The following is a 25430-nucleotide window of genomic DNA, read 5'->3' on the forward strand; positions in this document are numbered from 1 at the left end:
GTGAATCAAGCTGAAAATCGCTCAGGTGCCCAAATCTGTAGGAACATGCAAAGAAAAGCAAAAGGAAAGAAAGGGTAATAACCACTGGCAAAAACAAACATTCATTGTTTTTGATACACTATTCTAATTCTGTACTTTGGGGAGGGGTTGACAGGGGGGTCACATTTTTAGCATTTAATAGGATCTTTTTCTTCCCTCCTTCAGACTCTTGGTATTTTCTACCTTTCAGTTACTCTGTGGCCTGGTACAGTCATAATGACTCTTGATTTGAGCTCTCCCTTTCCTATGCAAATCCCCCCTCCCTATGGGCAGTTTTTTCCACCCTGAAGTGAACACTTAGGATGGGCTGTAGTTAAGGAGAGGCTGCAGCTGAGTAGTAGAGCACCTACTTTGCATTCAGAAGGCTCCATTTTCAGTATCTGGCACATCCAGGTAGGGCTGGAAAAATTCCTTCCTGAAACCCTGGAAAGCTGCTGCCAGTCGGTGTTGAGAGTACAGGGCTAGATGGACAAATAGTTTGACTCAGTGGGCCTGTTCTCATGATCACAGAAGGGGAAATAAAGTATAGTGGCTTATTTCCCCTGCTGCATGTGCCAGGGGATTAGCGTAATTAACCCTAGCAGCATGCTTTCCCATGTCATGGGAACCTGGCCAGGGTGGCTTCGTGCTGTGGCTAACAAGCCACCCCAGAATCCTAAAACAGCCCATGGGTTCTGGCGGCTTGTTAACCATGGCAACAGGCTACCTTTGGCAGGTTCTCATGGCATGGCAAGCTGCACTGGTGAGGGTAATTATGCAAATCCCCCCAGCACACAGGTCGTGTGCTGGGGAAAATGAGCCACTGTGGCTTATTTCCCCGTCTATGATCGTGTGAACTTGGGCACTATAAGGCAGGTTACTACGTTCTGAACCATGTTTCTAAGGTTTGCCTCAGTTTTCAGTTTATCTTTTTTTCCCTTTCTCCTTTTTTTTTTTTACAGGTTACCAATGGGCACCAGTGCATATGCACATCGATTAAATCAGTGCAGAAAAGAATCTTGATGTCATCACATGATTTTGTCTGTGCGCACATGCTGTGCCTTAATGCACTTATGCACTGGTGCACATCAGTAACCTATACAGAGTTTGGGGGGGGGCGGGTAGGATGGGACTGAAAACTGCAGCAAATTGTGCATCTGTTATGGTCTACAGATGGTTCAATAGGGCCTGGACCACTGTGATATGGATACACAGCTGCATCAGCTATGCTGTTTGGAAGCCTCCTCAACTCACTCTCTCTCTCTCTCTCTCACACACACACACACACACACACCTTCCTTGCTGGTTCTGTGCCCTACCGGTGGATTTTTTAAAAACCTGAGTATGTCTTAGGAGCTGCAAATCTTTTGCCCCCCGTTTTTACTTTCATACAATTAGATCCGAGTGAGAAATCGTGGATCACTTCTCGTGGGGTCACTGACCAAATGTAATGAACTCATGGTTTGGAGACCTGTTTTTAAAGTATACCAGTGCTTCCATTCAGGGTGCAAACTCAAACTCAGAGGCTTATGATTATCCTAGGCAGAGAGGGAGGCACCTCGTACCTCCTGTGCTGCATTTTAGCTAGACGGGCGATTTCGCCGGTCTAGCAGAGGCTTCAGGGAGGGAAGTGATAGGAAAAGGCATAAGCCAGCTGCCCCCACCTCTTTGCCCCCACCTCCTTTCCTCTGTCTCTGTGCTCTGTTTACTGAGTGTGGCGGGACAGCAGGCGTGGTTCTCTCCACACTGACTACACACGGGAGGGAGCGGGGAGCGTGGCTTCCTTGCTCTGAGCTCATAGCCTTGTCTTTGAGTGCGAAGCCAGGAATCTGAAAAATCCCATGTCCCCCAGACGCTACCTAGGGGACATAGGATTGTTTGACTTAATTGCATGACTTAATTGCAATACCTGTTTTGTGACATATGCAACTTTACCCCTGCAAGGAAATAATGAGAACAGATCAGGGCTTTTAATCAAATAAAAAAAAAACTTTATTTACAAGAAAAATCTGTACACTGTGCATACATAAAAATATATAAAACCAAAATAGAAAATACAAAAGTGTTAAAATGTATACAAACACTGTTTAAAAATGTGACTCCTGGAAAATCTCAAGCTTTCATTTCTTGTAGAGTGCACATTCACTTAAAAAATCATCATACAAAATAATTCTCAAGGCTATTAAAAAGTACACAGTCTTCTATTTGAATAGCTCAGCAACTACGGATTGAGATGATATGTATGAATATACAGTGTGTGCACAGATGATCATTCAAGAACAATGATTCAAACTTTGGGTTGCATCCAGTGTTGCGCAAGGCAGATTCATGCAACCAGTTTTCCTTTTCCCTCCTTCCCTTCCCCCCAAAGGCTTTCAGGGTGTGCAGGGAGGCTACTGAACATAGTGGGCACTATCTTATAGGGCTACAGTGGGAGAAGGAAATCTCAGAAAATTGGATAGAGGAATCTTGCACTACTCACACAAAGTTCCCAATTTGGGTGATTACTCCCTCCCACTGCAGCCCCATAAGAGACAGCCCACAATGTTTAGTAGGAGGGAAAGTCTGGTTGCACAAAGCTGCCTTCTACTCACACAATGTTGGATACAATCCCATGCCATCATGTTAAAGAGCAGAAATCTATGATATTAATAATGCATTTTACTTAAATAAGCCTTCAAAAGATATGAGGTACTTAAAATCTAAGCAGTTAAATCAGGTGTCCTCTTTGCACAGAAGGTAGCAGTATTGTGGAAATATCTACCTCTCTGTGGACATTTTAAAAAATGGTTGAAATTTTCACATAATGTGCTGTAGCCAATGCTGTCACAGTGATAGCACTAATAACGTTACACTAGCAAAAACCACTGGTAGTGCAACCTCATTAGCACTTGCCAGGCAAAGGGAAAAAGTGGAGATTTGCCACCAGCAAAATTGGTGGCAAACCTCACTGCAGAAATTCGGTGGCAAATCACTGCTTCCCCCTTTGCCTGGCAAGCGCTAATGATGATGCGCTAGTGTTGGTTTATGTGAATGCACCATCATTAGCTCTAATCTTGTGACAGCATAAAACCAACCTATTTTATCTCCAGATTGCAGAGTACAAGGAAGAGAAAAACAGAACGTGGCTTATTTTTTAAAAAAGACAATGCACTTGATATTCAGTTCAGTTTTATATTAAGTTGCCAAAGTGGCTTTGAAATCCACAAGAGAAAAAAAAGTGAAACTCCATTCATAACCTTTTCTGTGCTCAGTTTAAGCTCAAGTAAAACAACAATGTTACACATACATGTGCGTGCGTGCGTGCATGTGTGTGTTTGAACTGGTTAAAAATTATGGGTTGCAGTCAACTCAAAACAAGGAACTCGTGAATTAGCAAATTTAACATTCAGTTTGTGGATAGAAAAGCCTTGTTGAACAGAATTCATTCAAAGTATCTCCTAGCCAGTTTTTTTTCTCAAGTGCTAAGAATCATTTAAAGCCTGAATAATATTTTTAAAAACATCCATTTATATTTTAATGAGTGTTTTTTTTTAGCAAGTGTGGAGCTTTCTGCAGCTTTATTACTAACACTTCAGATATTTTGCATGATGTGCGCAACACCAATAAGTGTTTCCTCTCTGACTTAAGGATCACATAATCTTAGGGCTGACTTGACAACACTAGCATGGCACAATTTAACTATGTTGCTGAGCGAGGAGGACAAGTATGTCCCTTCTTGGCTGCTGGCTTCCACAAAAAAGAAAATGTAGCAACTTTAATCCTGTTTACTACTGATGCCCTTAAAAACTCGACCAGCTTGCTTTGTCCCCTTTCATTATTTCCTCCATCACTAGACTAGAACAGAGTGAGCAAGAATTACAATCCTCACTTCATAGACTTCATATCTCAGTCCTAAACCTGGTAATAAGTGACACTGATTTCAACAGAGTCCAGATAAGTGTGCAGGGGTAGGCAAACTTTTTGGGCCATGGGCCCCTTTGGCAATTTGAGAAACTATCCTGGACACCACCACAAAATGGCTGCCATGGGAGGCATGGCAAAGGATGAGTAACCTGCCCAAAATACTTAAGTACAAGGCAGAAGTGGGGGTCTAGCTCCAACACACTAAACAACTTCTTTGAACCCACAGTTTTCTGCACCAACAGAAACCTGTTTTACAGCAATCCCAGCTGTTGATTAAAATGTGTTAATTATAGAAAAGTGGGAGGGGTAGGGCACCTTGGTGGGTGCCCAGAAAGGTGCCCATGGATTCATTTATTTATTTGATTTATACCCTGCCTTTCTACCAAAAAATGGCACTCAAGGTGGGCACACACCATGTTGCGTACCCCTGCTCTAGGGTGTATATTCAATCACTTGGTAGAAATTATTTCTTTCTAAACCCTTTTAACTACCTCTTTATATTCACAGTTAGAATGATTAAAAAACCAGGTCAGATGTAATGATAAAACCAGCCTCCCCCAACCTGGCATCCTCCAGATATGTTGGACTACATTGCACATCATCCCCAGCAAATAAGTCCACGAGCTGGGGATAATGGGGCTGCTTCTGCAGATTCAGAGCATACACACAACCTTGTGTACGAACTCGCCGTAGGTGGGAAAGAAAACCAGAGATGACTATCAATGCCTCCAAGTCACAGATGAAAACAGAAGGGATACAAGAGAGGAATGTTTTGTTTTTGTGTAGGAACAAAAATATTTGTGCAACAGTTTAGAGAAATTCCCTGTAACAAACATAAGAACACCTCAACCATCTGAAGGCATTATGCATAAAAACTGAGAGCACCACGTAAAAAAAATTCACAGTGAAAAGCATAGAACATAATAGATAATAGTAACAGAAACCAAGTATGTTTATGCAAGCTGTTGAGTGCAACGTTTCATCTGTACAGCCATCAGTGCAGAGAAAGTGTGAGGCTTTAAACATCTTTATGCCAATCAAAAGTCACCTCTTCCACCAACCCTTGCTTTTTTATGTAGCTTGGTTTTTAACTAGCAAATAAAGCAAAGGCTTAGACAGGCTTCATACTTTTTTAAAAAGTGAGATTTCTCACTGACTTCAAGTAGGGGTTACAGACATTTATACAATATTTATAATTAGATTGATTGACTTAGGCTGAAAATGCAATATAATAGGATGGACTAAAAACATACAAAATTCTATTTAGCATGTAATACACTCATTTATTGTCTTAAACGGAATAGTTTGAACTTTCAGTATGCTATCATTGATTCTGCTAATGCTTTCTTTTACTTGTGACATCTCTCTTTTTAAATTTTTTTTCTAACAAAAGGAGTAACCAGAGAAAATGGTAGAAGAATAGGGTAGCATAGGTAGTAGCCCTCTGCTGTTTTTCCCTCTTCTCCTCCCCTCCCCATTTTACATTGGAGTAAAATGCACTGGAGTTTTTCATCTGTTGATTTTTACAAACCAATACTGTCAGAAAAAGAACCAAGAATAATTTTTTTAAGTTTATAGTCCAAAACCTGCTGAAGTCAGTGGAATAAACCAACAGCCACAGCTTAAATTGCTGAGGTGCTTGTGCTGCAACACTTAAAGAGAAGGGAAGGCAGGCTTTGATAAAGGATGACTCAGGTTCTGTGGCATCCACAGTTTGTGCTAGTCCATGTTTTGGAGAAGTGTAGCTCTACTAAGGATCAAAACAGATGTGACTTTAAAGATGTAGCAAGCATCTTTTTAACTCTAGAGTAAGTAGTACAGGGCCCCCAATCTGGATTTGGACCCTAGCATAGGGGGATTGAATGTTCCACCCCCAATAAGGTCCCAATCCATATTGTCTCCCCCATGCCTGCAATTTCATTGCCAAATAGCGATCCATAAAACCAAATGATTTGGGTCTAAGTCACCATGAGTAAAGTGCCTTATTCATGGTGTGCTGCCACATAAGAAACAATATCTGTTAAAATGTATTTATGTTTCAGCTAATTACTGTTAAGAACACAGCAGACGGGTATACAGATATGCATGGATGCAAACTCTCTAAAGCAAGTTAGTGAAAATATTCGGGGGCTCACCTAAACAATCAGATATGCATATTGCCGTTTCCTTCCCTAGAATACAACGGGGTGCAAGTTTATATATCTCTGTTAATGCATAGCGCTTTTCCCAAGAGAAAGAAGAGTTTGCATTTGGCACTGGCCAATCTTATTCACCTTGACCTAAGTTAAATTCCAGGATTTTTAATCATGGGGAAATGATTGGATTTGTAATAATGAGAGATTGGAAATGAACATCAGCTGAGATGGCTTTAAAAACAGATTAGGTAAGTCCACAGATAATAGATCTGCACAGTTAGACACAGTAGCACAGTGGAGCTGCCATGTCCAGAGGTAGCATATGTCCAATGTCTAGATGGCTGGGGACAAACAGAGAGAGGCCATCACCTTTGTGTCCTGCTTGCAAACTTCCCAAAGCCATCTAGTTGGCCACTATTTGAATCAGGATGCAGGAGTAGATGGACCTTCGGTTTGATCCAGCAAGACAACTGACATCCAGAAGTAGAATCAGGATCCTTGATCTCCTGCTAGGATTTTGAGGAACAGATAGGAATGCTTATATGGAGAAGCAGCACTTGAATATTCCTGGATTAATGTACAGGAATATTATCTGCTCATCAACAAGAAACCTTGGGCAGGAATGATGGGAGTTGTAGTCCAAAACATCTGGATGGCCATAGGTTGCCCAGTCCTGCTATAAATACTGTCATGGCAATAGCTATTCAGAAGACTGCAAGTCCCAATAGCCACTACAGCATCCTGACGCTTTCACTGAACAGTGCTGGATCTGGTCCCTGTGGCAGTCTGGGCAAAATAAAACAGTGGCTGAAGAAAGAGGTCTGTGAGCTCTGCTTCTGCACCACCATAAGTGGCGGTGGTGGGGTGGATAAGAAATGACCTTCAGGTGGTCACCGCCTGAAGTTAATCTGTGAAGTGCTTCCCCTGCTTGGAAACTTGATTACTTCCCCTTTGATCCAGTTAAGAGTATCGCAGTGCCCAAGAACAGGGGTGGGCTTGACAGAGACATTGCAGGCATGCATGGGCCCTTCTGTTCCCTGTGACAGCCTGAGGGGGGGCCCTGTGTGCACATCTGTGTGCATGCACCAAGGGGCGCAAGGAAGGAACCGTTATGCCCTTTGCTGATTCCCCTGGGCACTGCACTCATGGAGGACCAGATAGAACCCAAAGGCAAGACACATATTAATTTAAAAGCTTGCTCTTTGTTTTTGGTTTTAAAAAAGCAACAAGAAGAGTCCTTGCGTCTGTGACAGAGACGAGTCAGAATGGGTTCCAATGATACATCCAGGGAACGGCTTGAGGGGAAAAACAACCACCCCTAATGAGAACAGTATTCACATGCATTTTTGGAGCTGAAAATCCTTGCAAGATCATAGCTCTCTTTCCTTGGAAAAGACAAAACTGCAACGTGCAGTTGCTTGAAATGTTCACAGGAACCAAGACCTTGCATGAGTTCATGACTCCCACATAGCACTGCTCATGACAGAGGACTGTTCACATGAGCAGTTTATTTAGGACCAAGTTGGTCCTGGCTGATCGTTGGAAATAACTCTCAGACAATCAGTGTTCTTCACTTGAGGATTGCAATTATCCCATGATAACCTGATAACTTGAAGCTTTCATGACATGGTGGGCTTAACACCAGGTAGGGTTTCTTTCATCCCTAACAGCAGCAGCTGTCACTCTGGGGGAAGTCTGCCATTTAGTAAATTTATCATGATATGAGTTAGTAAAAGGCCAGAATCAACCCACAAGCCTGCATACATGAATGTCTGGCTCAATATGTCTGGCCAGCATAAATCTTCCAACCTCCCTAGACACTGGTGCCAACATGCTGCACAAAGACAAATTTTAATATGCTATTTTCTGAAGCAGCCAAGGAAATTGTCTTCTCCTCATCCTTGCCTGTACATAATATCAATTTATGTATCAAACCAAATATGCACAGTCTTTATGCACATTAAAACAGACTAGCACAAACATTTTAAGTTTAGGATGCCAAGCTCTGCCACCAGGATAGCTTAAATAAAATGATGTTAAATTAAAAGAATATGGCTCATTATATTCAGTAAACATTCAGTACTGATATATACTGTTTACATGAGGGAAGGGAGAGAAATCTTAAGATGCTGTGAACTTTTCCATTGTTTGTTTTTATGTTGCTGTAAGGATTCCTTCACTAGGTCAGACTTAGCTATTAAAATGCTTTGTCTAAGGGACCGCAATCCGGCACATGTGGTATAAACATTTGATGTTTTCTGGCAGACCCCACATACATCTACTCACTATAGTTTGCCTTCAATGTATTTTGCATCTTTCAAAAGCTAAGCCTTAAAAAAACCCACTATCTGCAAAGCAACAATAAATACTCAGGCCTCAGAAGCAACAACTTCCCTCATGCCTGCTACTTAGTTACAGTTTATAGACTCAAGACTAGGTTGGTCTAGGATCCACATTTCAAGTATTTCTGTTGTTTATTAGTACGACAGTAGCACCTTATTGCACATTGTTCTAGAAAGATTCTCTCTTATGTATATGGGAATCGATGCTGTCCAGGGCATTTCACTGACCTGAACCCTGGCAAAATCACTTTTCCTTTTCTGTACAAATCATCCTGGAAGCCTTTGTTCATTCGCTGCACCAACAATTTCTCATAAAGCAGTGGGTGGTAAGCCCCCAAGGTACAAGCTGCATCATAGTAGAGTTCATGATAATGGCAAAGATCAGTTTGTCGGACTGAAGGAATGTATTCATAGACGTGCACTTCGCTGCACATTGACATCATGATGAGGATTCCTAAAAATGGAAGCATAGATAGTATGCAAATGCAAATGCAGTATCAGAATCAAATACTTTTTTCCTTTTAACTGTTTCATGTACAAAAGTCATGTCAAGCTTTATTTGCTAAAAAAATAATTGGTCATCTCAAACATGTGGGGGAAAAATAATTTTATACACAGATCTGGTGACCATATACAAAAAAGAAAAGAAGGTAACATTACAGTATATCATAGCCAATCACCAGCACACATACTACATGTCGAGGTACAAGTTTAAGCCTAATCCTTCTGGCGGCCAGGACAAACATAGCAATTTTGTGTGTTAAATATTTATCCCATCAGATTCCAAATAAATGAATTTCTTGTCACAATTTAAGAATAAAATACTTAGAAAACTTTTCAGTCAACTGTTTAACTTCCTGGAAGGGTATAGTGCTCTCCTTTTGTACTACATTGCTTATAACCTATAGTAGACAAAGCACCGCTTATAATAAACTTATAGTAAACAAAGTATAGGTTATCGCAAGTGTAGGTAACCTGGTGCTCTCAAGATGTTTAGGACTACAGTTCTTCTTATCTCTAATCATTGGCCATGCTGGCTGGGACTTAAGGGAGTTGTAGTCCAAAACATCTGGATACTAACCAGGTTGCCCATCCCTGAGTTATAGTAACTGATAGTAGACAAAACTTGGCTATAATTTATCGGAGAGAATGGATACATATCTGCTTATGTTCCTCCTCTCTTATATACTTTTTAAGATGAGTGTACCTGTATTATACCCATAAACACTATTACTGTCAAATGATTTTCTGCTCATGAAGTCCCAGAACATTAAATGGCACTTACTCAAGTATGTCTGTATAGAGTTGACAAAAAGCACTCTTCAAACAAATCTGTATTGAATTCATGGAACTAGTTGACCATACTTGTATTCCCTGACCATCTCCTGTACACGAGGTGTTAGACGAATTCTTGGGAGGATAATTCAAATTCCTGGAGGATAACACTATCAATGGTCACTAGTCTTGATGGATATATGCTACCTCTAGTATCAGAGCCCATATGCTGGGGAACATGAACAGGAGGGTGCTGTTGCACTCCTGTCTTACTTGTGGGCTGTATCTGGTTGGCCACTGTGTGAACGGAATGCAGGATGGGTTGGACCCTTGGTTTGATCCAGCAGGGCTCTTCTTATGTTCTTATAGTGTATGGGGGGCCTGGTTTTGCAGATGGCTGAGGAAGGAAGAGACAAATTGGTGAGTTGTAGCTCCCCGTGAACATTGACTCAGTACTGCCTGGGAGGCAGGTTTGGGATTGACTATTAAAGCTCAAAGGCCAGGGGAAGCCCCACTTGGAACACTTCACTCTCAGAGTGGCACCAATCCACCTTGTTGATTCTGCAGTGGATGAATAGCTGGTTGCCATTAAGGCCAATTATTATTTTTTCCCCTTGGCAAAGAACAAACAATTTTTCACCTACTCTGTGCTGCTTTGCCAAAGGCAATCCATTGTGTAACTGTTACTTTTTGGTCACAGCAGAAAGAGACACTGCAGGTTAGAGGAGATAAAGGGGCATAAAGAACACTAGTGAGCAGCCTGAGGTATCATTTGTAGGGTTAAAAAGGTACTGGCCTGGAGACAAGGACAGGAACTTCCTTGCCTACCCAGGAGGTTCCTTGACTAAATTAGAGCTAGCTGGCTGAGTATTACAAAAGCAGTGCTTCTGAGAGAGGTATGTAGAACAAAAAGGATACCATAACAGGTTCCCAGGTGGTGCTTTAACTGGCTGATCTATCTTGGGGTGACAATGCTTCAGAACCAGGCCATATTTCCCACCAAGGCTATAGATTGGCTAATGTGAAGATGACTTCATAAGTTGCGTGACTAGGGTGCAACTTGGTAGTCAGGAAGGCATTTGATGTATTTGGAGTTCCCAAGCATTGCACATTGCAGAAGATCAACTCCTTTGGTTAAGTTACAGTAGAGGACACTCAGGTTAATGAACTTCAGTTACAGCAAAGGCAGATAGCCTAGCACACTGTCATCAAGATCCTCTTGCTCCTAGCTGCCAAGAGCTTCCTGACCATGCAGGCTTCCCTTATGTTGGGCAAGGTGATAGGGTCATGCCAACACAAATCCAAAATGCACCTGTAGAAAAGCCATAATGGCTGGGCTTCTACCCAAGACACGTTTGTAGCTTTTAAAGCTTCTGGTGCTCTGTGGGACTCAGTCTCCTCCACTTCTGGAGTGCCTGGATCTCATCACATGGGAAAGTCCTAAGCTTCACATTCACAAACCAGCTCTGTGGCGGACGTTTGCATTTACACTCTTTTACATTCAAGTTGACCTGTCATTCATAGATTTAAAAAAGTAAGAAACTGAAGGGAAAATGTTTAACATGTAATGTACTAGCTCATTCCAAGAGAATAATAACACGGATTTTCTAATAATAAATGGGGTGGCGGTAGTTATGAAAGTAGCAAGATTTTTGCAAAATATCTGAATCCTAGATAACGTTCATAGATGCATTAAACTTTATTTGTTAGCCATTCATATCTGGAAAACTATTGTTTAGCAAAATGAAACTGGTTATTTTTTGTTTTGTTTTTCAGTTCTATAAATGCTTTCTTGTGCTTTTCCACTGCCAACCTCCTTCAGCTGCTGATGGAGAAACGATATGCCAGTCAAAGGTCATGGCTATCCAGCTAAACCAGAAAGCAGAAAGTGGAGTTATCTGCAACAGTCAAGTACTTCCACAAACGGATGAAAGAATGGTCTGCCTTCTGAGCATAGATCCAGTTTCAAAGAGCACACCACAGCTGTCCAAGGAGAATTCTCTCTTGTGAATGAGTACAAGCTGATGCCTATACAATTATATCATGTACGTTATGGTTTTATTACCAATTTCCTTTCCCTAAGGAATTGGTTGTGTGCTGAACAGAAACAAAACAAAATGTGTTGCTATTACTATTATGTTATAATAGCACTGGGGGGGAAACCTAGAAGCAGCTTGTCTTCTAAATACATAAGGGAATAACAGAGGGCTGCTTCCAGTTTAACAGTAGATACCTTTATAACCATTCTACCAAAGTTAGCAAGATATTAGCCCCCCTGACTGCATTAAACCAGGATTTCCTCCTAGATTGTTGTAACTTGATCTGTGCAGATTACTAGAATAATTTTCAGGTTTGTACTGAGTCACAAGTTTCTGCTGTTTTAATAGGAGAGTTATAAACATTCCCTGGCTCACACATCCTCTGGTTCAGCATGTGGACTAGTAATAAACATTTTCAGACAGCAATTCAGTTTCTCAAAAGTCACAACAGAAAATTAGTTGTATACTCCCCTCTCAAGTATAGGTGACAGTTGCATCTTTTCAGACAGAGATGCTGTTCTGCCCCAAAATCTATTTGTGGGTTGTAGCACAGCTATCTAACGATGGGGCTGTTTTCTTCCCTGGGGCAGCTGACTATCAGTTTTGCAGCCCTGCCCTTGAGCAGACCTGCACAACATACTGGCTAGCTTTGTGAATTCAGTCCATTAGCTACCTATTGTTACTTCATCTAAAATATTTTATTTGCTGCTTGTCCATCAAAATCTTCAAAGTGGTTTACAATAAAAATGGTTGCCTATAACCAGGCAGGCAATGCAGTTGGTTCATAAAGCTGCTCAGAAACCACCATACATGGCTGTCAGGCTGCATTTGGTAGGGCACATGTACAGGCTTACACTAGAGAATCCACACAATGTCCATGTTCAGACAATCATATCTCGGCTTAAAAATAAAGGAGCTTTTTTACTATCTTGCCTGGTTCTTGTGAAGAACTTGAAAGCTGGCACAGAAACTTGTGACTGTTAGTTGGCCTTAAATTAATGTGGTCCTTGGCGTGAACTGTCTGTACTAAATTCAGAGCATCTATCTCCCTGTTGTACAGAGCTAACAAAAGACCATTCCAAGGTTTATATTTGCTGTTGTCTTTTTTGTTTCATCCGATACCTGAGCATCCTAACCCTTTACAAAAAGACTGCAAGAGCTTTGAATGCCTTTTGTCACAACCAATGAAACTTTTTACAGATATGTAATGTGACCTCCTAGAATACAAATCTATCTCCCTTTTCACAGGTATTACAACTCCAGGAATATTCCAAACTCACACTGTAGAGGTGCTTTCATATATGGTGCTACAAAGTGCTTTTGAGCTTCTCTCTTGCTTTTGGTGTCAGATATGAATGTTGTTAATAAAGGACAGAATCCGGAAGAAAAAACAAATGTACATCCCAGCCAATTCAGGTTTCATATCAATGTTAGGAGCTTATTTAAGACAATCCAATTTAAGCCCCACCCATGAAAACCAGCTAATTATGTAATTGTAATTCTCTGTAACAGGATACTCTGAAAATTCATCACCCATGGTTCATATTGTAAAAACTCAACATATGACATGAGACACAAATTACTGTGGACATTCTCTACTGCAAACACAAACACACATACACTTATCTATCATCTATGAAACGTATTAATTCAGAAATCCAAGAGTCATGTGGAAATGTTGCCACCCGTTTCACTGCTGTTTTATTGTTTACTAAAAATTACAAATCCATCCAGAATGTTTTGGATTAACTTCATTGCATGTAAAGGCTATGCATGATGAAGGCGTAAGTTCTGCCTTCCCGCCCATTAGGGTCACCTGTCCCTTCTGGGTCTGATGAATGTCTCTGTGTGTGGACATTTGCATAGGGACTGCAGGAGTAAAATTTAACACATGTACATGGATTGGATTTTCCATGTGTAGCCCCTATGCAAAAGCTACATCTATGGGTGATTGTCCAGTAAGACCAGAGGTGAAGCAAGCGTTCCTGGTGGGTAAGCAAGGAAGATGCTATCTTGCACCTCCACCGTGCATAACGTCTGTTCCATGAAGCTTGTTCAAGCTGCCCTCCAGGGTTTTAACTGAATGTTACCCTAGGCAGCATTTAATATCTGTGTTCATAAAGTGAGATTTATATTTATTTATGAAAACAGGACAGAATCTGGGATGTTGGTGTAATCAGCATTCTGCTTTTCTGAGAACTGGTCTCGGCATTATGCCAAATGTTGCAGGGATAGTGGTTTGGGCCCAAGCTAAGTTAGTCCTGCATTAGTAGTCCCACTGAAATTAGTCATGACTAACTTAAGTCCCATTTATTTCAACAGGACTAAAGTGTGACTAGCTTAGTTGGGATCCAAACCATTGTCTTCAGTTTAACATACTTAACTCCTTCATGCACATTAGCTCCTGTTGTCTTCACACAGAAAGGAGTTTATAAAGTGCAGAGGGCACCTCTCTTTAAAGAATACCAACAAGTAAGATGGGACCGTTTTATTAATGCTTGAAGCATCAGGTTGCATCTCATGAAATGCTTAAAACAAAATATAGCTGCTTAAAGCAGGACATGAGCACAATAGCCCTCTCCCCGAAACCACCTGTGTTCAGAGGCCTGCTGCCTCTGATACTGGAGGGTAATATATGGGAGCCATTGACAGCCTTATCTTTCATGCCTGCTACTGTTTTGTAAAGTTCAACAAATGCCTAAGATGCCACTGTTTCATGACTTTAAAGACATAGCTAGCAGCTATGGCATTTTTCTTTTACTACTGGGGGTGTTCTCATTTCTTATTGGGACACCCCTACCTACACACACACACACACACACACACATAGCTTTAATCCTTCCCTCTGCAGTTGATAATCCCACCCACTCACGGCTATTGGGCTGAGTGAAAAAAAACCCACTGGTACTAATTGGGTCTTTTTTTTTTTTTTTTTGGTAAACCCTGTAGCTGCGGGGCGGGGGGGAGGAATTGGTAAAATTGTAGTGGAGGGCAAGATTAAACTTTCCATCTTCAATTGTCATACTTGGGGCAATAAAAATCAATAGTAAAAAAAAAAAAAGTGGAGAGGAGATGGAATTGCTACGTCTGTGGGCTTCATAGCATGGTGCTTTTATCCTGCAATAGAGATTGCTCCTTCACGGAAGTTTGCAGGCTCTTTACTTGATGCCGTGACCCTCCTGCACTACATGCTCTTTGTTCTGTTTTTAAATTGATCACGGATAATGAGCTATCAAACTACCCCATTATGTTCCGCTCCAGTTTCCTCTGTGAAAAAATTTAAAGCGGCAAAAAGAGGAGCGAGATCAATGAAAGATAATGGAAGACCCAGATATGGGGAGAAGGAGGGGGAAGGGGAAAGGAAGCGCGTGTAAAGGGAATCAGTGTGCCAGTGTGGTGAGAGCCAGTGTGGTGTAGTGGCAAGAGTGTTGGACTAGGAGCTGGGAGATCTGGGTTCTAGTCCCCACTCGGCCATGGAAGCTCACTGGGTGACTTTGGGCCAGTCACACACTCTCAGCCTAACCCACCTCACAGGGTTGTTGTTGTGAGGATAAAATGGAGAGGAGGATGATAATGTAAGCCGCCTTGGGTTCCTTGCAAGAGGAAAAAAGGCGGGGTATAAATGCAATAAATAAATAAATAAATAAATCAGTTGTGATCCTGCATTTAAAACAGAAGCAGAAAGCCCTGTTTTAAACGCAGGATTTTAGGCTGGTGTAGAAATGCCCTGCAAAGCAACATGTAGTTTGACTCTGACTTTTAAGAGCTGGCAATGCTACTGACATCACAGATAGTGTGCACACCATTGGATGAACACATTTTACACATCCTAGGTGCTGGATGCAAGGGTTTCTCCGACAGCAGCCTTTTATGGTAGTTGTGAAGCATATCCTAATTGGCTTCTCTAGGTCAGTGTGACTGGCCCTAACATAGACTCTCACACACTGCGATGATTGGTCACACATTACAGAAGGATTTTCTCCACCAAAAAAATTGGATGTCAGCCAGGGCTGCACCAAAAACAATGAAATGTTTAGCCACGCTTACTGATTCAAGACATCCCATCATGCATTTTCCCATCCTTCCACATCATTGGCTGCTATGGGCAGAGGTGTGCGTAATGTTGCAACATAGGCAAGTGTGTCAAAATGGTATAAACTGAGGGAGGAGAACGTGACACAGGGCTATCATGAGGTCTAGTCCCATTCTTTGATTGACTGCATTGATTACTTTGGGGGAGTGAGCACCTAGGATCAGTCCCCTATGTTTCAAAGAGGCAACTTGCAAAGCTGTGAACTTGTGGTGCAAAAACAGTAGACATCCATCTCAGATGCTGACAGCATCTCACAGAGGAGAGGCCAGTGTGGGCATGGAAATGGAAATGAACCTTCTGCACAAGAAGTACTTTTCTAGACTGGTCCAGACTATTTTTTTTCTATAGAAGCTTTTGCATTCTCTACCATAGATAAAAATACACGAAGTCATAACACAACAAATTAAATTTACCTCCTTTTTGGAACTCAGCTATGAATTTAGGAATTCTCAGGTATGGTTCAAAATCAGCTTAATTGGCACAGATCAAACTCCTGGAATGTTGCAATATGTGTTGGAAACATTTTATCAGTATTTAAAAGATGTTACAATTCTTGCATGAACTTATATTAAGGATTTGTTAAAAAAAAAGAAGATATACATTTAATTTGTCCTTGGCAATTTTTAATTGCTCAAGAGCTTTTCAACTTCCAGCATGCATCTTTGTGCAGTGCAATTACGCTTTGTAATTGGCAAACTAATTTAAAAGTCATTTTTGGAAGCCTGGAAGTACACAAAATGTAATTTTGTTTACCTTATTGTTACAATTATTCAGTATTAATTCAGCTGAATCAAATAATACATTTCAAGAACTGATCAGGATTCAAGATCAGTGTCTAATTTAGTTAAAACTCCATAGTAAAAAGTTATTTAAAGTTCAGAATGACACATTTTCCAGAAGTGAAGAGCACTCACCATTACTAACTTTAGTTCAAAAATATGAAGTAGCCATACCATGTCAAAACAAACAGGTACCTAGCATTTGCTTTCAATGTGCCATAATAAAAGTGAAGCGGCTGGGCTAAAGCCGAAAGGACACTCAGCTGTGGATGTGTCTGGTGGTGAAAAGAAAATCCGATGCTGTAAAGAACAATATTGTTTAGGAACCTGGAATGTCAGATCAATGAATCAAGGTAAGCTAGAGGTGGTCAAACATGAGATGGCAAGATTGAACATTGACATCTTGGGAATCAGCGAACTAAAATGGACAAGCATGGGTGAATTTAATTCAGGTGACCATCATATCTACTACTGTGGGCAAGAATCCCTTAGAAGAAATGGAGTAGCACTCATAGTCAACAAAAGGGTGGGAAAAGCAGTACTGGGGTACAATCTTAAAAACGATAGAATGATCTCAGTACGAATCCAAGGCAAACCATTCAACATCACAGTAATTCAAGTCTATGCCCCAACCACTGATGCCGAAGAAGCTGAGATTGATTGGTTCTATGAAGACCTACAACACCTTCTAGAACTAACACCAAAAAAAGATGTCTTTTTCATCATAGGGGATTGGAATGCTAAGTCAAGGAAGTCAAGAAATCACCGGGATAACAGGCAGGCATGGCCTTGGTGCACAAAATGAAGCAGGACAAAAGCTAATAGAGTTTTGCCAGGGGAACACGCTGATCATAGCAAACACTCTTTTCCAACAGCACAAGAGGCGACTCTACACATGGACATCACCAGATGGTCAATATCGAAATCAGATTGATTATGTCCTTTGCAGTCAAAGATGGAGAAGCTCTATACAGTCAGTCAAAACAAGACCTGGAGCTGACTGTGGCTCAGATCATGAGCTTCTTGTTGCAAAATTTCAGCTTAAATTGAAGAACGTAGGGAAAACCACTAAACCATTCAGGTATGACCTAAATCATATCCCTTATGAATATACAGTGGAGGTGAAGAATAGATTTAAGGGATTAGACCTGATAGACAGGAGTGCCTGAGGAACTATGGACGGAGGCCCTTAACATTGTTCAGGAGGCAGCAACTCAATCCATCCCAAAGAAAAAGAAATGCAAGAAAGCCAAGTGGCTGTCTGATGAGGCTTTACAAGTAGCTGAAGAAAGAAGGGAAGTGAAAAGCAAGGGAGAAAGAGGAAGATATATCCAACTGAATGCAGAGTTCCAGAGAATAGCAAGGAGAGACAAGAAGGCCTTCTTAAATGAACAATGCAAAGAAATCGAGGAAAACAACAGAATGGGAAAGACTAGAGATCTCTTCAAGAAAATTGGAGATCTCAAGGGAACGTTTTGTGCATGATAAAGGACAAAGGCAGGGACCTAACAGAAGCAGATGAGATTAAGAAGAGGTGGCAAGAATACACAGAAGAACTATACAGGAAAGATCTTAATGTCCCTGATAGCCATGATAGTGCAGCCACTGAACTTGAGCCGGACATCCTAGAGAGTGAAGTCAAGTGGGCCTTAGGAAGCATTACTAACAACAAAGCTAGCGGAGATGACAGTATTCCAGCTGAGCTATTAAAATCCTAAAAAATGATGCTGTTAAAGTGCTGCATTCAACATGCCAACAAATTTGGAACACTCAACAGTGGCCACAAGACTGGAAAACGTCAGTTTACATTCCAATTCCAAAGAAGGGCAAAGCCAAAGAGTGTTCAAACTACCGCACAATTGAGCTCATTTCACATGCCAGCAAGGTTATGCTCAAAATCCTACAAGCTAGGCTTCAGCAGTATGTGAACCGAGAACTACCGGAAGTACAAGCTGGGTTTCGAAGAGGCAGAGGAACTAGAGATCAAATCGCCAACATTCGCTGCATCATGGAGAAAGCAAGAGAATTCCAGAAAAATGTCTATTTCTGCTTCATTGACTACGCTAAAGCCTTTGATTGTGTGGATCACAACAAACTGTGGCAAATTCTTAAAGTGATGGGAGTACCAGACCACCTTACCTGTCTCCTGAGAAACCTGTACGAGGGTCAAGAAGCAACAGTAAGAACCAGACATGGAACAACCGATTGGTTCAAAATTGGGAAAGGAGTACGACAAGGCTGCATATTGTCACCCTGCTTATTTAACTTATATGCAGAGTACATCATGAGAAACGCCAGGTTGGATGAATCAGAGGTCGGAATTAAGATTGCCGGGAGAATTATCAACAACCTCCAATATGCGGACGATACCACCCTAATGGCAGAAAGCGAAGAGGATCTAAAGAGCCTCTTGTTGAGGGTGAAAGAGGAGAGTGCAAAAGCTGGTTTGAAACTCAACAGTAAAAAAACGAAGATCATGGCATCTGGCCCCATCACTTCCTGGCATATAGAAGGGGAAGAAATGGAAGCAGTGACAGATTTTACTTTCTTAGGCTCCAAGATCACCACAGACGATGACTGTAGCCATGAAATTAAAAGACGCTTGCTCCTTGGGAGGAAAGCTATGGCCAACCTAGACAGCATAGTAAGAAGCAGAGACATCACCTTGCCGACAAAGGTCCGTCTAATCAAAGCTATGGTTTTCCCAGTAGTAATGTATGGCTGTGAGAGCTGGAAGGCTGAGCACCAAAGAATTGATGCTTTCGAACTGTGGTGCTGGAGAAGACTCTTACGAGTCCCCTGGACTGCAAGGAGGTCAAATCAGTCAGTTCTAAAGGAAATCAACCCTGAGTGCTCATTGGAAGGACAGATACTGAAGCTGAAGCTCAAATATTTTGGCCACCTAATGCAAAGAGAAAACTCTCTGGAAAAGACCCTGATGCTGGGAAAGACTGAAGGCAAAAGGAGAAGGGTACGACAGAGGATGAGATGGCTAGATAGCATCACCGATGCAACGAATATGAACTTGAGCACACTCTGGGAGACAGTGCAGGACAGGAAGGCCTGGCGTGCTATGGTCCATGGGGTCACGAAGAGTCGGACACGACTGAACGACTGAACAACAACAACAACAATATAGAAATCCTGTAACTTGACATTGATAGTGCCAGTGTTTCACATCAAGCTCACATAACTTTTTCAAAAATGCTGTTTAGCCCCAAGAGCTAGACATTCTGGCTGCACTCCAGGGGGTTGCATGCTCACCAGAAGGCGCTCTGTCCTGTGCTGAGCTCACAGAGTCACCTCTTCCCCCCAGTTTTGACCTGCCGTGTTTTAGCTGATCTCCACCTTCTGAAATGAACACCTGGGACCAAGGGCAGCAGCTCCGCCTACCCCTACCTAACAATGACTGGTACAGTCAAGAACATTGTTGATGCAATTCTGGGTGCTAGATTTGAGGCTGACCTCTCCCTCTGCAGTAGTCTGATTTACTGGTGGAAGATCTAATCGATACGCAGAAATTTGATTTCATTTATGGATTGGTTTCTGTGTTGAGTAGATAGTTTCCATGACAGACAAAATAATTATAAGTGAAGGATTATTCCCATACTTTGATCTCCTTAGTCCAAAGCATAGTGGCCCATGGAAAATAGAATCTGCTAAGGCAGCCTTGATAAGACATGCCTAGTAGGCTTGTGCACCTTATGAAAGATTGCCACATTTTTGCTTTCCTATAAATTAAGGAGTTCATCCCCATTCTGAGGGGGAATAACCCTCGAACAAGTGATACATGCCCATGTATGGCCATTAGCTGGAACAGCTGTAGCATAAGTCTGCCTTACCTGGAACAGATGGCTGGATTTAAAGGATCAGGATATCACATGAGAAACCAAAAGCATTATTCTGTTCTGAGCACCATGTAGCAGCCTGATCAGAGAAGCTCCCCAATATGGAATAGTTTCTCATTTACTTAAATGGAGGAAACCGATCCACGTGCACAGCCTTCTGTATGGACAGATCTGCTTTCTCCATTGAAATATAAGGGTCAGTCCAGAAGCTGTGGACTGAACCTTTATAGTGAAGTAAAAGAAGTGCCCACGGTCTCAAAACATTTACTAATCCTCAGTCTAAGACTGGCATGTTTTATTTCAATGAATGTTAATGTTTTGATTCTATACCAGATTTCCAGATGTTTTTGACTCTAACTCCCATCAGCCACAGCCAGCATAGCCAATGGTCAGGGATAATGGAATTGGGAGCCCAAAGCACCCAGAGAGCACCAGGTGGGGGGTGGCTCTTCTATATAGTGGTTGCAGGTCAAAAGCATCCTTTCGGTGATGCTTGGTACAGATATGTGCTGGTAACATGTTTATACTATAAACAGAGGTTTTAAATGTGTTGGTAACATATGCAAAGGTCTCTGAAACAAGATAAGTAAAAATAAGCCCATTATACAGGTGCTCCAATGCACAGAACAGTACTTGGATGCAAACATGATATTCTAAACATGCTGTGGCTGTGTCTTCCTCTGCTTTCAGCCAAGAATACTTCCTTGGATTTCATTACCTAACTGATGGAAGCAGTTAGGTAATGAAGCACTGAACTTCCATTGGTAGCTTTTTCAGATCTCAATAGTTTTGGAGCTTATTTGGAGCATCTCTATAGGTTTCCAGCTGAAGACAACCACGAAATATGTATGTATATATGCGTGTTCATGTGTATGGGTGTATACAAGCTTATTATCACCATCTGTAGTTTGGTTCCCATTACACTGATGGAAACAGTTTGCAATTTAAGTCCATTATATGCATAGTAGATTAATGTTTATACACCTAACTAAATATGCCACTTGACTTCAACTCTATTTCCAGCATGGCTTGTTATTCTGAAGATACTGCCTACACCTGCGCCTCATCAACAAGTGTTTGAATCTATTTTTATATCTCTCTTTCGGGAAAAATATACAGTAGTTTGACGACACAGCACTTTTGTCATCACCTTGCTTGTTCTGTCATGCTGATTTATGTATACAAATATATATATATATATATATATATATATATATATCGCGCTATTGAGAAGCCCAGCTGTATTTTTGCTATGTCATGTTACCTCTGGAACCCTGAAATAGGAATCTTCATATTCAATAAAGTATTTAGAGGTTAGTTTGTAACTATTCTGTTTTCCTAAATTGCCTTCAAATCCTGGTAAGGCTAATTGTCCATCACCTCTTGCAAGTGCTGGCAAGTATTACAGTAATTTACGAGGACTGACATTGGGTCTAATCAGCTACTGGCATACTATAAATCAAATAGAGAGTTTAATATTTGGGGCTTGATGGAAATGTGAGCCTGGAAGATTTTTCTATGGATGTGAGAAGGGCCCATAATGAAAAGTTCTTGAAATGAGATGCAGGTTCCTCCCTCATGCTTAAGCAAACCTGATATTTATTTTAAAAAGCACCCTGCAGGGAATCAGAGGTAAGGTAGCTAATGATAGAAAGGATGATAAACAGCAAAAGATACAAGACTGAAAAAGTGACATCACTACAACATTTATTAGCTAGTGTGTTTGGCACACAACACACACAACCTAGTGACATGAAAGCAAGTTCGCACATTTATGTGTTCACCACTCACTGACTCATCATGATGACTTGGAATGAGCCTTCACAAATCAACCACAACAGACAGAACTTTTGTATCACTCTTATGTCAAAAACCAAAACTTTTAAGTTATGAGGAATCAAAGGATGGTTGTACAATTCTCAATGGTCAGTGAGTAAAAAGATGCTGATAAAAAATATTTGGGCTTTGCACTTGCATTAACAACAAAACTGAAAAATGGGAAATGTAGACTTCTTTCAAACACACAAAAATATGCACACCTGAGCAAATTTGGATAAATAAGCATGAGGGTGAAAGAGGAAAACCACCTATGAACAGTGTTGCTGCATGACGAGCCACTGGCAGTGCCTTTCAGAATGAAAAATTAGACGGTACGGTAGAATTATTTTGGAGGGTTTCACAGAGTAAGGCTGTGCTAAGAACCTCTGTGGCTATATTAGGATGCATCTGTGCATGATGTTGTTTGGAAATCCGATAACACATCAGTTCTTCACAGTCTGCACTGCAGCTGCTCAGTGTCTACCCATGTGCACTGGGAAGCGAGGAGTGTACAGAGACAAGAGTTCTTACACCACATTGCTCCTCATTCCTACCTCCTTAGCCATCTGAAAAGACTACCTTCAAAATGTATCACTTTTGGATTATGCACATTCTCCAAGGAGATGAGAGTGACATATATGGACTTATCTCATTTTATCTTCACAAATAGCCTGTGAGATAGCATGGCTGAATGGGAATTTGAACCCAGGTTTCCACATCCAAATACTTTAGCACTTTACCACACAATGGAATCATAAACTTTTAAAGGGGGAATCATCTGGCTGTGAGAGCTGGACTATAAGGAAGGCTGAGCGCTGAAGAATTGATGCTTTCGAACTGTGGTGCTGAAGAAGACTCTTACGAGTCCCCTGGACTGCAAGGAGGTCAAATCAATCCATCCTAAAGGAAATCAACCCTGAGTGCTCATTGAAAGGACAGATACTGAAGCTGAAGCACAAATATTTTGGCCACCTAATGTGAAGAGAAAACTCCCTGGAAAAGACCCTGATGCTGGGAAAGACTGAAGGCAAAAGGAGAAGGGGACGGCAGAGGATGAGATGGCTAGATAGCATCACTGATGCAATGGATATGAACTTGAGCACACTCCGGGAGAGAGCGGAGGACAGGAAGGCCTGGCATGCTATGGTCCATGGGGTCACGAAGAGTCGGACATGACTGAACGACTGAACAACAACAACAACAACAACATCTCCTAAAAGTTACAAATGAGCACTAACCTTCTGTCTTATTACTCCCTACCTTCCCTGCTGAAGAGGAAGGAAGAGGAGTCAGAAAGCTCTGCACTGCATCTGGTGCTTTTTAACATGTTTGTAAATTATCTGGAGTTAGGGGAGAGGCAGTGGGGTGGCCATGTTTGTGGATGACACCAAATTGCTCAGGGTGGTAAAAACAAAAACGGGTTTGTGAAGAGAAAAGGAATAAAAAATAAAACTGCCAATATCGTGATGCCTTTATGCAAATATATACTGCAACCACTCTTGGAATACTGTGTCCAGTTCTGATCACTGCACCTCAAAAGTGGAAAAAGTGGAGAAGAGGGCAACTGAACCAACTCCTCATGAGTTGCTCCCTATGAGGAAAGTTTACAACATTTGGGGCTTTCTAGGTTAGACAAAAAGCACGTAAAGGGGGAACAACGGACATGATAGAGGTATATAAAATTATATATGATGCTTTCTCTAAAACCTAAATTCAAGTTTTTTAATGGCCCCTGGGACTCTGCCTAGGGAGCATAGAACTGTTCTCTTAGACAGCTTTAAAGGGGACTGGACAAATCCATGGAGAATAAATGTCTATCAATTGCTACAAGTCATATGTGCTTCCAGGTTCAGAGGCAGCCTGCCTCAAATACCAGTTTTTGGGGAACAACAGCATGAGAGAGCTATTGCTCTCATGTCCTGCTTGTGGGCTTACTAGAGGCATCTGGTTGGCCGCTATTTTTTATTTAAAATTATTTTTAGGCTGCTCTTAAGGGTAAAACCCACTATTGTAAATAGAATGCTGGACTGGAAAGGCCTTTGGTCTGATCCAGCAGGACTCTTCTTGTGTTCTTAAACCCAGATGTTGCTTTACTGGGGGGCTGGAGAAAGAGAATGGGTATGTGGCCACCTGCCAATATCCAAATATCTTTGGTTTTGGCCTTGGGAGCTATTCACCTCTAATAAGTTAGAAACACTAAAAATATAGGACAGTTTCACCCAAATCCTAAAGATATTAGTAGGACCTGCTTTCAATTACTGAGTGCAGGAACTGGATGTTAGCATTTCTGGTCCTGACTAGAGAAGAACAGGCTTAATGCTCACAAAGCTTTGCACTCTAAATCATAGTTGTGAGTGAACCTATATACTATCCAGTGAATCAGGATGAAGACTTTGAATGTGGATATTTATTTGGTAAAAACAGCACCCACGAGTACTATGATTTTTTTTATACAATAGGTCAATTTTAAGCTGATTTGAGGTCAATTTTAATATCTTTTTCCATATGTATCCTTGAAAATAAATGTCCATCACGTTATGACAGTCCTCATTTACTTTATTAATGCTGAATTTTGCAACTGACAATATTTAATCCATAAATGCAAGATTTTAGTATTGCAAATAACCCAGCAGTATCTTCCAATTTATATCCCTTGACATTCACAACATCTATTCTTCTAGGCTGTCAGCATTGGCTCAAATCAGCTGTCTTCTATAAGACTGGATGATGGATAACCACTCTGAAAAACCCATCTCATAAACATTTATGTTGACTGATTGCACCATATGCTCATTTATTTTTTGCCCTCTGTACCCATCTCTCAAACAAACAGTTATACAATTTCCAGTTTTGAGTACATTACATGGCTATCTGGTTGTTGATTTGGTATATGTTTCACATTCGGTAGTGACATGTGCATAAGATGTGAGTTGTGTGTGCTTTCATTTTATTTTTGCTACATCCAATTCTTGCATTGATTTCCTTTTTATATTCAAGTGGAATATAAAACTCCCCATCTAGCTAGGGGACCATGTACTCACAGATGGGGAATTAGGCATGAAACAGCAATTGGATGCTCATCTCCTTGTCTAATACAGCAGCCTAAGGAGAACCAGTGTGGTGTAGTGGCTAGAGTGCTGGACTGGGAATCAGGAGAGCCGGGTTCTAGTCCCCACT

At 41.3% G+C, this 25430-nt stretch overlaps 2 protein-coding genes across 2 annotated transcripts in view; one reads left to right on the plus strand and one right to left on the minus strand.

The window, feature by feature from the left end:
- LOC146350217 (parapinopsin-like) overlaps positions 1 to 13095 on the plus strand; it is an 89974-nt gene extending 76879 nt beyond the window's left edge. Inside the window, exon 5 of the mRNA XM_084841793.1 lies at positions 11453 to 13095. Coding sequence (XP_084697919.1) covers positions 11453 to 11686 — 234 coding nt within the window. The 3' untranslated portion in view covers positions 11687 to 13095. The remainder of the gene's footprint in view (positions 1 to 11452) is intronic.
- Positions 8587 to 25430, minus strand: part of ST6GAL2 (ST6 beta-galactoside alpha-2,6-sialyltransferase 2) — a 76052-nt gene continuing 59208 nt past the window's right edge. Inside the window, exon 6 of the mRNA XM_084841791.1 lies at positions 8587 to 8855. Within this exon, the coding sequence (XP_084697917.1) occupies positions 8587 to 8855 (269 nt within the window). The remainder of the gene's footprint in view (positions 8856 to 25430) is intronic.

This window comes from Heloderma suspectum, chromosome 3, assembly GCF_057233095.1.
Source record: "Heloderma suspectum isolate Gila_16-S chromosome 3, 16-S_ref, whole genome shotgun sequence".
Taxonomy (NCBI): Eukaryota; Metazoa; Chordata; class Lepidosauria; order Squamata; family Helodermatidae; genus Heloderma; species Heloderma suspectum.